Source organism: Symphodus melops, assembly GCF_947650265.1.
Source record: "Symphodus melops genome assembly, chromosome: 18".
NCBI lineage: Eukaryota > Metazoa > Chordata > Actinopteri > Labriformes > Labridae > Symphodus > Symphodus melops.
In genome coordinates, this window is record NC_136708.1 from 12,014,533 (window position 1) to 12,030,731 (window position 16,199).

At 40.1% G+C, this 16,199-nt stretch overlaps 1 protein-coding gene across 4 annotated transcripts in view; it reads right to left on the reverse strand.

The window, feature by feature from the left end:
• Nucleotides 1-16,199, reverse strand: part of ppp1r9a (protein phosphatase 1, regulatory subunit 9A) — a 48,993-nt gene that overhangs the window by 13,762 nt on the left and 19,032 nt on the right. For all 4 annotated transcript variants that reach the window (XM_079367437.1, XM_079367439.1, XM_079367438.1 and 1 more), the window contains exons 4-7: nucleotides 15,335-15,455; nucleotides 10,485-10,589; nucleotides 6,054-6,189; nucleotides 1,141-1,293 (exon numbers count right to left, since the gene is read on the reverse strand). In XM_079367437.1, the coding sequence (XP_079223563.1) occupies nucleotides 1,141-1,293; nucleotides 6,054-6,189; nucleotides 10,485-10,589; nucleotides 15,335-15,455 (515 nt within the window). The remainder of the gene's footprint in view (nucleotides 1-1,140; nucleotides 1,294-6,053; nucleotides 6,190-10,484; nucleotides 10,590-15,334; nucleotides 15,456-16,199) is intronic.

Consider the following 16,199-nt stretch of genomic DNA (forward strand, 5'->3'; position numbering starts at 1 on the left):
GATCTCTTAAAAACCAAATTGAAGTTTTCCTGATATTGTTTTCATTTTCTCAACAGAAACATTTAAAAAAAACAACAGAAATGTTTTATTTATTGCAGTCATGATGCGTATGCTTTGTGCTTTTATTATACAATTCCCGAGGGTTTAGATTCTCAGTCAATACTGCATCTGTCTCGACTGTGCCATTGATAATTTCTCATGTTTGAAAACACCATCAAAGAGTAAATGGACTTGAACAGCAGCCTGTTGGGGAATAACTTTTTTTTTTTTTCACAGAAAGACATTAAGAAGATAGAAAAGCCTATTTCCCTTCTGCATGGGTTCACTTTGTCTCGGGTGTGAGTGAACAAAGAGAGACAGGGACAGAAATCTGATATGGAGAGCCTATGAATCAAAAAAGGTAAAAGCAACTACATTGAAGGAAAAAGTCAAGGCTCTGAGGAAATGAGGAAAAAAGGAGCAAACATAAGTCCTGAGGACAGGAATTGTATTTTAGTTTCACTTGAAACACCCTGCTGTGTCTACAGGGCAGCTCAACTCAACTAGTCTACAGAAATAAAGTAATTCAGTACTGGATTTTTCAGTCAATGTTGCACTCATCCCACTTTGAGCCCAAAAAAAACCCAGGAACAGTCAAAGAACTAAATGTCCTTTTTATTGTTCTTTCCCTTGCTTTCGTGTCCAGTCGCAAAAGTTCAACAAAAAGGGTGGTTGCATGTAGAGTAGCCAACATCGGGATACAAATCGATTCAAATGCAGGTTTAAAGTGTTTGCCGGTTCTCCTCATCTGAGAGTTTTCACTGAACATGGGTAATTCTAGATGAAATGAGCATATTAAGGCTTTTTGTGTTCGTGCCTCTAATCATCCAGATTAGGAATTAAAGAGAGTAAGCGGATCTTAGATCTCTACAAAAGAATAAAACTCTGCATAGTAAAGAGAGAGTGAGCCAGACTCTATTGTGTTGGTGGCTTTTGTTGTTTGATTACTTGGAGTTTTTTAGAAGTAGGCGGCTAGGTTTATTTATTCTTTAAAAGAATAAACCCTGACAGAGAGAAATGTGCCAGACTCTCATCCACTGTGTTTACTTTACTGTCATTTTTCACGAGGAGAAATAAAGCTGTAAATAAGAAAGAGTTTACCTCTCTGAATTTCTGGTAGAGTTTATTAGCGTCTAACTCCGAGGGAGACAAGATGTCCTCTGACTCTGGCAAATCAAACACCTCGATGCTCTTGTCCCCGCCGGCCACTGTTGTCCCCCCGTCCTCTTCATCTGTGGCGTACTCGCCAGTCTGCTGTAAGGGGAAACACACAGTCAGTCACATTGCTGTTTTTTTCTGTATACGCTCCATAAAAACAGCACAGTGTTCAGATGTAAGAAAGAACTCCTCCTTCCATCCTGCTAGTCAAATGGGGAACTGTACTTCACTTTACCAGGTAGACTTAAATAGAACTTTTTATTGCTATTTGTGAGGCGAACAAGAAAAGTATTTCTACAAATATCATAAAGAAACTGTTTTTTTCTAAATTTGGCTAATGTTGTACAAATGGCTCAAATGGCAAATTAACACTAAAATGGTCAAAGCTCAGAAAAAAGGGCTAAAATATTATGTATGCTACCTTGGAGAAGGAATGTATATTCATCCAGGTAGTTTGGAAGGCTAAAAATGTTTGGTAATCACTTCATCACAACCGAAAGTCTTGAATTGCTAAAACAACCTTTTCGACTTTGCTGGACTAAACAATATCTGCTATAGACAGTTTTTATTTCTGACAGAAGCTTCTGCTTTTCTAACCATTAAAAAAAGGTAATTCAATAAACACCATCCAATAATTCAGATATTGATCAAATGTTTTGTCGAGTTTTGCTGCTTTGTCGATACATGTGACCCTATGGAAAAGCTGGCCCGTGTTGTCTGATCCAACAGAACAGTGAGTGGAACTCAAATTGCTGCTATGTTTTGCCTGTTTCTCTCTCTCTTGTTTGAAAAAGCGTTGTTTCTGCGTGAGGCTCAACGGGTTTACATGGCTCATCTTCTGAACACGCGGCATCGTTTGCACATTTTGTCCATCCTATGTCGAATCCTTCCTCCTCCTGGCCTAAAGACAGAGGCTCTACTTGTTTATAAAGAACCCGGGGGAAAACTGTGATGTATGATTTTGTGCTACATAAAAAATTGTTCTTGAATAAGGATTTAACAGGCAGACAAACAGTGTGACCAGGGACACCAGCCTGCCAGCTGTAACACATGAGCATGCGTCTGTGATAACTCTCTCTCCCCGCTCCTCACAGTCACAGTACATCATGTAGCTCTACCTGCTGCTCAAACCTCCAGTTCACTTATCTTATCCTTTCCTTTTCCTCGCTTCAATTTCACATAAATAATGCTGTTTTAATGCTCCCAGTTACATAAGAGTCAGCCCATTTAGTTGTCGAAAACTTTGACATCGATAAATCGGTTTGACAGCCCGGTCAGCCACGAGTGTTGTGCCTTTAAAAGATAATCCAAAAGAAGAAGTGGTACTTGCCAAATTTGACTGTCACTTTTGATTCTTTTTATACATTAGTCACCATCTTGCCTCAAGTGTAAAGAGGTTTCTGCTCATGTTTAAGCTTGATCCTGTCTGTATTAGAGATTATTTTCTCAATTTGAAATCCAGGAATCATCACAAAAATCTTGGACAAACCATGACAATTTATTCCAGCTTTAACAGGATTTAAATATTGAATATTTTCCAGCTTGACATAAATGTAGGTCATGCTGCATGTATGCATGGCAGTTTTTCATACCTCCAGTCTGAAAATACAGCATAATGATTGCTGGCTTCGGCCATTAGGCATCGGATAAAAATGGATCGGTTGATTCAGTGTTTGGCTGTCGACCAACAAGGCCTGATATTTTCAGAAGAGCTTCTCTGGAAAAACATCTCTGCCTCGCTCTCAACATCACGCAACTATCACATCCCACTCTCTCTCTTCCCATCAATTAGTCCACCATGTTGATGTCAAGCTCATTATGGAAATTTGAGTACAGTTAAACAACATGTGAATGTGAATTCATGACAAATGCAATTAAATTGTTTTGCGCAGAAGATAATTATCATTATTACATGCAAATTCTACCACATTACTTTCTTTCTTTGGACATCTTTAATGCATCTTTTCAAACTTACTTGTCTTTCTATCTTGATTTGTCAAACACTTCTTAGGCACACTACACACACATACACAAAAGCCTATCTCCCCTCTCATTATCCCGGCCCATATCTTTCACCCATCTCTTCCCCTTCACTTCCCTCCATCTATTTCTGCACTCAGATAACGGTTCTCAGGCCAGATTTGTCTGCGTGCATAGCCGACGCACAGCTCCATTTGCATAACAGGCTTGCTCGTTGCCATGGTACCAGCATCCTACATTAAGGCCTATTTTCTGAAGGTGGAGTTTGCAATTGAGCGCATGGGAGGGCACTCAGGGCAGTCGAACATCAATTTGCATGTGATGAATGCATCTCCTCCGTCCGCACGCGAGAAGAGTCAGGAGGGTAAGGGACAGTTTAGGGTGAAATGTTGTTGTTCAGATGATGATCTGCATGATGAATGTCTCATGTGAGCGTCATGCTGGCATAATGACTGTCAGCCCTTATAGAAGAGAGGGATGTGACTTCTCCTTGGATAGGACCTTACTCTGAAGTCAAATTGTATTGAGATCATTTTTCTGTTCAGCATCAGCCCGAATTACAGTTTTGTTCATTAGTTTTCCATGTCCAGCTACCAACTGGACATTATTTTTCTTTTTAATTTCACTTTCCTCGCTCATACTTTCAAACTAGTTGGCGTCACATTACAGTGTAACTCTTTGGATGAGGGATTTAAGCTTGCCAGTGAGAATCACAGCACCCAGCGCCTGGGCCCTGAAGCCCTGCAGAAGAGCACGGGATACACACTGATTTAAAAAAACAAAAATAACTGAAACAGCCTTTGTTCTGTGTTGATACTGGTTTTAAAGAAGAAATCTGTACGTTTGTAGGAGGAGACATCTGCCAGTCCCATGGTGAAACATTTAGATTTTTAAGAACATTAAAACGCAGAAGGAAATCTTAAACATAAAACCAAGCTAACTAGCTTCAGCTAACAGCGTCTCCTGGATTCCTGTGTCTGCGTTCAGAAAAAAAAAAAAAAGATTAATTGTTTTAAAACAGCTTTATTGTTATGTTATGTTTTAGGGCATAACAAACAACTTACTGTGATGGCAATACGATCAAAAATTAAATCAGCCACTTTTCCACCTGCTTTTTTAGGTTTAGGTTAGTTTAGTTAGTTAACTTTAACTTTGAAGTCTCAGTTTCTAAATGTATCCCTTTCCTCTTTTGTCTTGTGTTCTTGCAACTTACCAACGTAATGAACTGAAATGGTGCACAACCATTAAGAGAAATCTTTCTAGCAGCTAATCTAAACGTGTGTTTATGACGTTGTTTAGAGCGTGTCTGGTAGTATATCAGATCTGTCTGTTCTATCCTTTCATTGCGGATTTTAGATAATCAGCTTTTATTCTCTCTGTACTTTGAAATCATATTTAAATAACTGGTGTCATATTAAACCGCTTTAAGTGAATGAAGGAATCATAACACTGAAAGATTTTATACATGTGAGTCCCTTTACCTTTCCTGTGTGTGTGTGTTCTCCTTTAACTGTATAAGCCAACACACAAAGTGGACTGATATGTGTGTGTTTGACATTTTTTGCTAACTGAAGGAGCATCCCTCCCTCTTGGGACAGCAGCCCCTGCAACGATAAAGAGCTGTCTGTCACATCTACGCTGGCAGCCCTCAGAGTGAGAAACAACTTCCACCCCCGCCCACCCGGTGAGAACTCGTTCTAATATTTATAGAGTTATTAATATTGATGAGCTTCTTTTATTGCCCTATAGATCTCTGTAATGGTTTTGTAACTATTTACCCTGTTGGCAGTTACGTGGGGTGTTATGGATGGTTTTGTGCTTCACCACGCAGATTTCAAGTGTGTTTTAACAGCTGTTTGTAATCTATGTATGGATTAGCAATTTCACTACAATCTCCATTCTCATGTTTATGTGACCTTCCAGGGATTTGGCGCACGGTATAAATAAATAAAAAACCTTGGGTTGTCCTCCTACATTTATTTAGATTTCCACATAATTCCCTGGATATGAAATAATGTCAGGCAACAAAAAACAAATCAGATTTTTGTGGGTTATAGAGTCTGAAATCGAGCCTCAGTTCTGTGTAGGAGCTTTAATCAGAGTTCCATGTGTTCTGGGGCTTTGTGAGGAGTTTCTTATGTGCTGTATGAAGTCTCTGAATCCAACAACCGCAAGCACATGAAAGTCTCCAAACAACAGAGAGAGAGTGAGAGAGAGAGGGGCCTGAGTGTGTGTGTGTTATTTCACACACACACACACACACACACACACACACACACACACACACACACACACACACTGTAGCACAGTCACAATTGTAAAGCAGGAGTTGCAGGGCCATAAGCAGTGTTTGCTGGATTAAACGTGCTGTGAGTAAGCAGCAGAATCAGAGGGGGAAACGCTAAGTGATGTTTTCCTGGAGCAAAGCTCACATGGCATCCTCTCGATCAGCGTGTGTGTTTGTGTGTGTGTGTGTGTGACGGGGGGAGAAAGTGTGAATGTGTGTGTGTGTGTGTTTGCCAGCATCAAAGACTCCTGTCAGTCAGTTTTATGGAGTAATAAGCTACAAATTGCAATCAGCTGTCATGAGAAGGAAGCTCATTTACATTGAGACGACAACTTGAAGCCTTATTTTCCAATAAAGTGTCATGTATGAGAAGTGTGCGTACCAAAGCAATTATTATGGTCTCGATTAGTTAAATATATTACTTCAGTTATTAAGGGGTGACATAAAACCATAATTAGATATATTAAATATTTAAATAAAATCACACTATGAGTGACTAAAACTCAATTTTGCACTTTACTCTCTGCACAATTTTTTTGGGGATTATAGCTTCCAGCACGGTGGTCAGGGTGGTGAGTGGGGTCAATACCTCGTCATCATCAGCGTCATAGTGGGCGTACTGTTGCTCCAGCAGCTCTCTCTGTCTCCTCTCCTGTTCCAGGGTCTGCTGGATGAGTGTGGCCACCTCGCTCTGCTGGCCCGGACGCTCCCGGCCAATCACAAACCTGTAACAAAATGCAATGTGAGAAAACGTTCCTAAAACAAACGCAGCCTGTCTTACAGATGACAGTTTACAAGCATGCTGGGAAATAGGAAGTAAAAGGCCTCATGGGAAATAATGTATGAAAAGATATAAATATCTATATCATATATATATATATATATATATATATATATATATATATATATAGATATTCATTTTGTCTCTGCTTTTATTGATAACTGTTAATTATCAAATGTACTATACAGTACATTACAGTACAGTTTAAAATGGTGATTTTTTTTTGTTAGTTAAAAAGCTTCCCCTGGATTTGCTTCTAATACTTTGGAGTTATGTCTCTTTTTAAAGGTTACATAAACATGTATATTTACTTGAGGTCTGCTACAGTTTCTTGTCTCTCCTGCTGATATGGGTGTGTCTTTGTGCTGTGAAATGACCACAGAAGTGACTGTGTGAGGGCAGTGGAGGCCCATAGCCACAGAGCAATGACAGGGATATATCTGCAGAGATATGAGGGCAGGGCCGGGCACATAATAATGTCTGCTCGGCCAGGCAGCCTGATATTTGGCAGAAAAGGAACAGAATTGAGAAAGCGGGCTTTGCCTCTGAGCTATAGACAACTAGCTACTGAAGCTACCCAATGTGGATAGTTTATATCCAATCAATATAACATTTTAAACGTGGACAAGGTCAGAATGTAAAGGAGGAAGTGAATAGGATGATGTAAGAAGAACTGAAAAACTTGCAATCCCTGCTTCAAATTCAGGTCTGTCCTCAATGAAATCTACCTTCTACCTACCTTCTTCAAATAGTGTTTTTTAGCCATATGAAATTAAGGAACACATGACAAAAATAAAGACACCATTACACATTATTCTTTCAAGTGTTACTAGGCACAATAAAATGCATCAGAGGTCTTTATTTTCCTTTTCTTTTAACTACAACAATCAAACCAAACAATGCTGTATGAGATTTTCTCTGACCTTTTCTTCAATCTACAGCCCAACAGGGGCTCTCTGACTGTGTCTGTGTTTATGTAAGCATGCTCCTGTCTACTTTATTTGTACGTGTGTGTGTAAATGGAAAAGAGGGAAGCTGACAGAAGAGAGAGAGAGAGAGAGAGAGAGAGAGAGAGAGAGAGAGAGAGAGAGAGAGAGAGAGACAGAATGAAAGAGAGGGTGAATCGCATTTTATCTCAAGGATTCAGTTTCCTGAGAGCTCTTTTATATATTTCCAAAGGCGATGTAGAAAAGGGCCTTACGCTCCAGCAGAGAGGAGGATTTGATCTACATGTGAAGGAACAACTGAAGGGCAGGATAGAGAGAGAGAGAAAAAAAAAACAGAGAGGTAGGGCCCTGCCTGAGCTAAGTAGTGAACTGTATCGAGCGTTCGGACAGCGGGGAGGTCTGAGGAGGAGCTGACCTGGAAACAGCCTTTCTCCTCACGCAGAGGGACTCGGGCTTGGTTCCTCCTCACCTCCTGCTGTCCTGAGGCTGCCACACTCAGCGCTGCTTCAATTCAACTGCAGGAACCTTCACTTCTGATCTCATTTACTCCCATTTATACCAGCAAGACTTCTGTTAAATATACAGTATGGGGCAGGAATGTGAAGAGACAAGCTTTATTTTTACTTTTGCCAGGCGACCTGAAAATAAAACTGAAGTGCTTAAAGGAGAAGTTGTGTAAAGGGATGTCAGGAGATAGCTACAGGACACGTGTCTCCCCATTTAGGAATCAGTGGGTTGATGGGCATTAAAGGATGTCAGCAAGAGTTCACATATTACAGACATGGCTGGTCGACCATGATCGAGGCGTGTTATGTATTATTCTTAGGGTCAGGAGTTCTGATTTTTGGCAGAATTTTATTTTCCCCCTGTGAACACCGGAAGCATGTTGCATGATTTACAAACACTTCATACAAACAGCTCTTCAACATAGTTTGTCTTTTGCAAAAATAAATAAATCCATTCCTTAAACAGCTGGACACTGTAGGTTATAGAAAAGGTTACCAAAGGAGGGGTAAAAATTGTTCCTATGTTGGGAACTAATTGAAATGCAAACTTTAACACATTTTGATGTACAACTGAATAATCGTAAGAGTAGGATACTGAATGTGGATGGCCTTACAAGAAAGTCAGTGTCCATCTCCAGAATAATGAAGGAACAGTTTGGTTTTGTGATCTGATGTTTGGCTCTAAATATGGTAGAAAACTATTCTATTATAGATAGAGGTATAAGGTTTCTTTCAAGAGAAACGGTTTGGCAGTAAGGAAAAGATGAATTGGTAGTTTTGCCCTTCAATGGACCAGTATAAGTAGACAACAAACTAAATATAGAAAAACTGCTAACTTCATCACAAATCAATGGAGGAATGTGTTTTTTTGTCCTTTTGTTTCAAAGAATAAAAAACAGTTTTAAACTCATGTTCGCTCCACTTTTATAGACTTTTAATGCAACTTCCACAGGAAAACTGTGTATTTTAAGCAAATGTAATTAACCTCCTGTAGTCTGTTTTGCATCATTGCAGTATGTCCCGTTGTGGTTTTACTAAATACAACTGAACGAGACACAGAGGTGGCGTTCATATTTATAGATATTTGTTTAAAGTAAGAAGCTGTTTTACAAGAGAAAGACAAAGCAGGTAAGTTTGTATTTTTCAATAATGCTACGCTGCACATTTCCACAGAAGTAATCCATGAAAAAGCCTTTTATGTATACTTGACTAAACAACAGTGTCAGGGAGGATCTTCTGACTCACAGCTGGATGATCTGCTGCTGGAGTCAGGGTCTAATATAGCAAAAATGGCTAATCTAGGACAGTTGGTCATAAAATCAGTGGTGATCAGATGGAATGAGAGGGAAGGATTTACCGAGGAGGAGGAGGAGGAGGAGGAAGAAGAGTGAGTGGGTGGGTGAGGCAGACTAAAATAGTGAGACAAGAGAGGAGGAGAGAGAAAGTAGGTCTGACAAATCTGTTACAACCTGCCTTGACATTGTGACAGTGCTCTTTATTTCGTGCAATGGATTTACGTTTGAAATGTGTTTTTATTTTCATTGTTTTTCAGCGTTATTCCAGATCTTTAATAGGCACATTAAAACGGGACTTTATGAACATTATCAACTTCCTCGATAAAAAGACAGGTGATAGATGGAAACCTTTTCAAGGCTGCCTCGCCAGCAGTATAGTGCCACATCCTGGTATGTGGAAAACCCTCGCTGTCAATATTAGCTCAGCAAACAGCATCTGTTCAGCTGACAGCCTGCTTTGATACTGTTACATGTGCTTTTGTTCAGCAACCAGCTTCTCTTCTACACACTCATCTACATCTCCACAGCTGAGGCTCACAGAGGAGGAGTCCACCAGAATAGGATGAGGTTGAAAACCACACTAAGGCCATGGATTGTTTAACACAACTGAACAGCTCCATCATAGTGTGTCGAGACTGATAAAAAAAGGTGAACTAGACATTACAAAAGCAATAAATTAGTGTCTTTCATGGATTTGTATTTTCATTTCTAAATTTTAATAGGTTTAAATGGGTTTCACCATTTTGTGTGTGTTAAGGGTTTGTTGTTTTTAGAGGCAGTGTTGCTTCTATTGAACAGGAGAGCTGAGGGGAGGGGAGAGAGGGATGGCATGCAGCAAGGTGCTAGGGTCAGATTTTAATCCACTTTAGCCTCTGTACATGGGTGAGGGTCATAACATAATGATTTCGGATGTATTTTGTGTGTTATTCTGTCTGCTTCCCCCTGCTCTATATGGACCCCTGCCAAAAACTGCTCAACCATCAAACACGCAAGACTTCTACTAGTCCCATGTCCTCACTTCCTTTAAATCAGATACGGTAATGAAGCTGAGGACCGTGCCAATCACAGAGCTCAGCTGCTTTAATTTGATGCTTTTTAAACTATGACATCAGAACCACCAACATTCAGGATTGTACTTATTATCATCGCTGAATATAAAATATATATTTGACTGACTTTGGCTGGTTGTTAATTCTGTATGATACATGATGGCAGTCTGATCCCTAGGTCTAAAAGCTGCTTGACACACTTTAGTTCTGTAATCTTATAATCCAAAGATCCTCATCAGTGGAAGAAACAAATGTGTGTGTGTGTGTGTGTGTGTGTGTGTGTGTGTGTGTGTGTGTGTGTATACTGTATTTAAAAAAAAATACATTTGGTCAAGCATTGGAGCTCAATTTGATGATCAAATCAACACTTGTGTTAAATGCAATTCCCCTTGTTCTTATTTCTTGAGGCAAAGTTAGCTTGTTTGTGGTTTGCAGGTCTTACCTGACCACTCCTGATGTGTTTCTGAGAACGGAGGCAGCAAAGCTCTGTGTGACGCCCACCAGACTGGTCCCGTCCACCTCCACGATCTGGTCGTTCACCTTGATCCTACACACAGGAATAACAGCATCAGTCAACACTTTGTGCCGCTAACATTTTTACGTGGTGAATGAGTAATGCTGGTTTCTTTTGTTCTTCGTGGATTTGCAACACATGTCCTCCATTACAAACTGATGAGTAGACAGAAATGCATGTTCACATTTTATCACAACTTCTGCAGCAAAACTACTACAAGAGGCACAAAATAAACTGTCCTATCGTGTATATTCACATTATCTTCAAAATGACAACAGCTCCAGACAGTCGTGTTGCAACACATTCCCCCTGCGAGAGTCCCAGACTGTTGCCTAACCGAGGGACAGAGGAGATGAGTCTCAAAACAAACTCGGAGGGCTAATGAGGAGCACAGACGGCGTTTTTTTCTCGGCTCCAGACTCATTGAGGGGTCAGCTAAATTGTTGACCTGAAATTAAACTCTTGATGATCCAGCTTTCATGACTGGAGGATTGTGAGCAAATGCCAAAAATAGAAGTTACTAAATATTCAGTTAAAAACTAAACCATAGCAATCTGCATTTAAAAAAAAAAAACCTGACAAAGACGAATACCTATTCTTAGCTTTGTGTCATTTATTTGTTATAGCAATAAATTACAAACTAGCTCTCATTATTTTTTTAAAGAATATAAATGTTCAAATGATTCACTGTTTTAAGGTGCAACACATTTACCACTTTCATCTACTCTTTAAAAACCACTCAGGCCTTCACTGTAGATCTTCTGCAAGTCCATTATCAGTGAAAACTGAACTTATAAATGTGCCATCTTTTTTCAGTCATTAGACCATCATAGAGAGGTGACATTTAGAAAAATTGGGAGGGTGACGAGTTAGTCTTTCAGGAGAGTTTTCGACATAAAAGCAATCTTTCTTTTACTAAACATACAACATGATGACTCTTACTTCTCCTGAACCCCGTTAGACAATCAACATCTGCCTAATGACTCGATAGTATTTCTTACAAATGTGAATGAATGCTGAGATGTTCTCGTTGACTGATGAAAAGCCTCTTTTTTCTTTCTTGATTTGGATAAACATTTTTCCCGACACTGAAGAGCTCAACTACCGTAAATTCCGTACTATTGAGCGCACCTGGATATAAGCCGCACCGGCTAAAAATAAGTAAATAAATGTATTTGTACATATATAAGCCGCACTTGATTATAAGCCGCAGGTGTCCACGCTATAACAAGAGCTATTTACACAGACGTAGGCTACCGGTAACATCCGCAAATACTGTAGCGTCCGTACGGACGTTAAAGGACGACGAGAGCGTTCAAATAATAACTTTTAATAACCCGATCACTGTCGGCCGTGACCACGCCGTTTACAGCAGAGAGCAACACATCACTTGCCGTAACAATCCAACTCTCTCCCCCAGCGTTCTCTCATACAGCCACTCAACACGTTCTCGCTGGTGCATTCACTGACTCTCCACATAATCGGAATTATGAACACATTATCAACTACTGACTTTACAACATGAACCGTTACAATACGAAGCCTAGCCGACGGTGTCTGTAACACGGCTGATGAAAAAGATGACCGTAATATATTTCACAAGAAAAAGTCCATCCATTCACTGCCTCAGAATGACTTCATTACTCACTTCCTCAGTCTCTGTTGTCGCTGTCAGTGTCATCTTAACGTGCAGCAGCTCTGTTAGCTTCTTTGACAGCCAGGTCGATCGCCTTTAACTTGAAAACTGCATCATATGTATTTCTCCGTGTGTTTTCCATGATGAGGGTGCGTGCATGAAGCGCAAAATGACTGATATTAAGATCCGACGTGACGAAGTCAAATGTTTTTGCGGCAGAAGCTCATTGTCCCCCATAAAAAATCCATGCATTAGCCGCACCGGAGTAGAAGCCGCAGTGCTCGAAGTGTGAGAAAAAAGTAGCGGCTTATAGTCCGGAATTTACGGTACTCTAAATAACACCAAAAGAGAAGGATTTAATTTCAATATATTTTAGGGACAGTTGTTCTTAAAAAGTACTTTGAAAAACATGTTCATCAGAGACAAATGGATTAAATGGGGATCACAATCAATTCTCAAATGGATGAGATATCCTTTCATCCTTTCATTCAAATGGGAAAAACTCCTGAAAATACATATACATGCTACATATCTACAAAAAACTGATAGCTGAACATTAATTCTAACCCTGCTAAAGATAGAGATAGGTGATGGAAGGAAATTACATTCTGGCTCTTCTTCTGTGTGTGTGCGTGTGTGCGTGTGTGCGTGTGTGTGTGTGTGTGTGTGTGTGTGTGTGTGTGTGTGTGTGTGTGTGTGTGTGTGTGTGTGTCTGTGATGTAACATTTAAACACTGCATTTAGCCAAACAACACCATCAAAACATTTTTAAGCATGTCGGCGTCTTGAACTGTAGAGAGAAGGTCCAAATAAATGGGATCAAAGTTGCGACCGAGTGAAATGTTAATGGAGCAACTGGAGCAACGAGGGGACGACTAAATTAGAAGTATTTGAAGGTTTTGAAATAATCCTTCGCAGTATCGAGCTCACTTTGCAAAGCTGTAAACACTTCAAAACTGTTGCGTTTGTTTCAAAAGAAGTTTCCCCTCTGCAACTCCAGCATTTAATAAACTAGCTCAGACACTGATGTAAAGATCCAGCCTCATCATTTATTCAACCAACCAACCAACCAACCATACCCTGTGTAGTCTCTGTTTGATGTTTGCTTAATGAACATGAGCTCTTCTGTTTTCTGATCATTTAAAACACTTATCATGTGTTGTTGTTTATGTTTTTATTTGACAATATTAAATGTACATTTTGCCTTAATGCATTGAAGCAGATAAAGCAAATTTACTTCTGAAGTCCTCTGGCCCAACATATTCACCGTTTCACACTGTTGTGACAGATGCTGCAATGTGACCTTCAGTATAAACTAACCACAATCAAACACATTCACACACAGTCTCTGGAGAACACGAGTGTCACTGTGAAAGTTTCTTTGGCAGTCTTGAGCAGAGAAATGTAGGCAATGTATTTCTACAAACAGCGTTTGATAGACTGCGGAGGCTTGAGAACCAACTCTAACTTCAGTTTAAATACAGGAAAATAAAGTTGAACTCTTGAGGCTCAGAAATGAACCTCTGCTTTCACACATCCTGCCTGTGTTCTCTTCAACTTTTCATACTCACTGAAGGAAATGAAATGTTTTATAGTCTACGTGTCTCTCATCTTAGAATGGGATCAACATTTGTCACTTTTGAACAAGCTGTGTTTCTCCCTCACTCCTCTCCCTCATCTGTTCCCTTGTGATACTTCAACTATTCCGTGTGCTTCAGGCTGCTACCTAAAAAATCAAGTCCTCGCTAGAAAAAACCCCCCACCATAAACAAGCCTGGTGCGCGAGAGTTCCCAGTGTGTACATAGAGCTCACAGTACCTCATACCCTCATAATGCGTTTGATGAAAGTGCTTATCGTTTTTTAATCTGTTTATGGGGAACCTGAACCACACACATACAGCCACAGGAAAAAGCGGCTGGTTTAGAGGCAGAATAACACTGTTCGCCTGCTGGGAAGCTGTCATCTCCTTCTCAACCCTTGACTGAGTGCTTACTCTGCACTGTTCACGCTTATAATATAATGCACAAATGCACACAGCACAAATCCAGATTCCTCATCCCGGCAACACACACAGACGACAAGGGACAACGATGGAGACATGCCATGAATACACAAGAAGTTTTTTCGGGAGCCGAACTTCTGCTAAGTAATATGAAATACTTAAAGATAAAACACACTTACGCAATGTCTCTGTCACACAACACCCACACAGCACACACACCTTCACACAGTACATTTCTCTGTGAGGCCTCATGTCCCATACTGCGCCTCTCCCGGAGGATTTAATCCAAAACCCTGCTGCTAAATCTGACAGAGACAGAGTGTTAGTGTGCAAGTGTGTGTATTTGTGTGTGTGTGTGTGTGTGGGAGAGAAGGTGGCGATGGAAAAGTGGAAACAAAATTGCTGATTATCCACATTGTGTAATTTTGTTTTCATCGGTGACAAATTCATCTTTTTATTCCTTCAGCCCATGCTGCAATGTGTTCTGCTCTGATGTCTTTACAGGCTCAATGGTAACTAACTTCAACATGATATCCAGCGGCCATTTTCCTTGAACCTCACACCCCGGGTGGATGCTGTGCTAATGCTGCCTTCCAGGTTTTCAAATTGGACAACATTAGAACATTGAAGATATCACTAAAAAAAGTTCAACCTCATTTCTATCAACAACAACTTATTTGAATATACATGAGCTAGCATAAGACAACCGCAAACATTAGCATTCAACCCGTTCCTCACATACATTACTTTTTAACGGTGTTACTGTAAACTATAAGAGAGTTGTACAGTATTTGCATGTCAATGAAAACTTTAGCTAGCACATGGTAATGTAAATGTAGTTTATTGAATGCTCATGTTATTTTTTGGTGGCTAATGGGTTGTTAAATAAATTGTTTAGTCTTAAAATATTGCCCAATGTCCCGACTTTGTCCCCGAATTGAACTTCCTCTTGTCTTTTAGTGTTCCATCGTTGTATAAGGGGTAAAAGGGAAAAAGAGTATTCAGTTTCTGACAGTTTTCTAACCTACTGTGACATACATCAGTGAAACATCGCAGCATGTTTCAGCCTCCCACTCCGAGTGTGATATCGGTCAAAAATGGCCGTCGAGTGAACGTGGCGTAAAGGAGAGCAGCTCTCACCTGCTGTCTCTCTCTGCAGCTCCTCCCTCGATGACAGTCTTGACAAAGATCCCCAATTTCTCCAGTCCAGCATCAGCACCGACACCCATCCCGATGATGCTGATCCCCAGACCGTCCTCATCTGGATGCATACAGACCACATACAGTCATTAAAGCACTGGTGGGGAACTATATTTATTCATTTTCAAATCAAACTCCAAACAACCCCAAGTCCACTTTAGCCAGTTTAGTTTGGGGAAACATTGACAGTTAAATGGACACTCAAATACACTCAAACAAGTGATTTATTAATGAAGAAGAGGAGAGGATATTTACTTGACGTCCTTCACATAAATGGGAAATTCCCATTCTAGTATCACATTCTTCCATCTCCATCCAGCGTTTAAACATTCATGAGTTTGTAGGCTTGCATAACATGGAGTGGATAGTGAAATCCTACCATTGACATTCATTCTATTTTAGGTGTTTTGGATTATAACAGAGGAAAACCTCGACAGGAAAAAGACAAGCGAGGGAGATGAAGTATCCCCTCTCTGTAGCTCGGGCTGGGGAATTGTAACAAAGAATATCTTTAAATGTGATCTGAGGAGATTTCCCCTGAGCTGCTGCATTGTAGCACACGGCTTAGAACAATTACATATTATATAAGGATTAAAAAAAAAAAAGACTGCTATATGATAAATGGTAAGGCTGGAATGAAAATGTTAAGCAACTAGATTGGACACACACACTGACAGTGGTAGCGGAAGAACCTCGATAAAGAAAGGAAAAATCACACTTTAATTAGAAAAAAAAGTGACATCCCACATGTGGGTGATTTTGTCTACTGGGTATAACAAGTAACTGACAGGATCCACCTCCACAA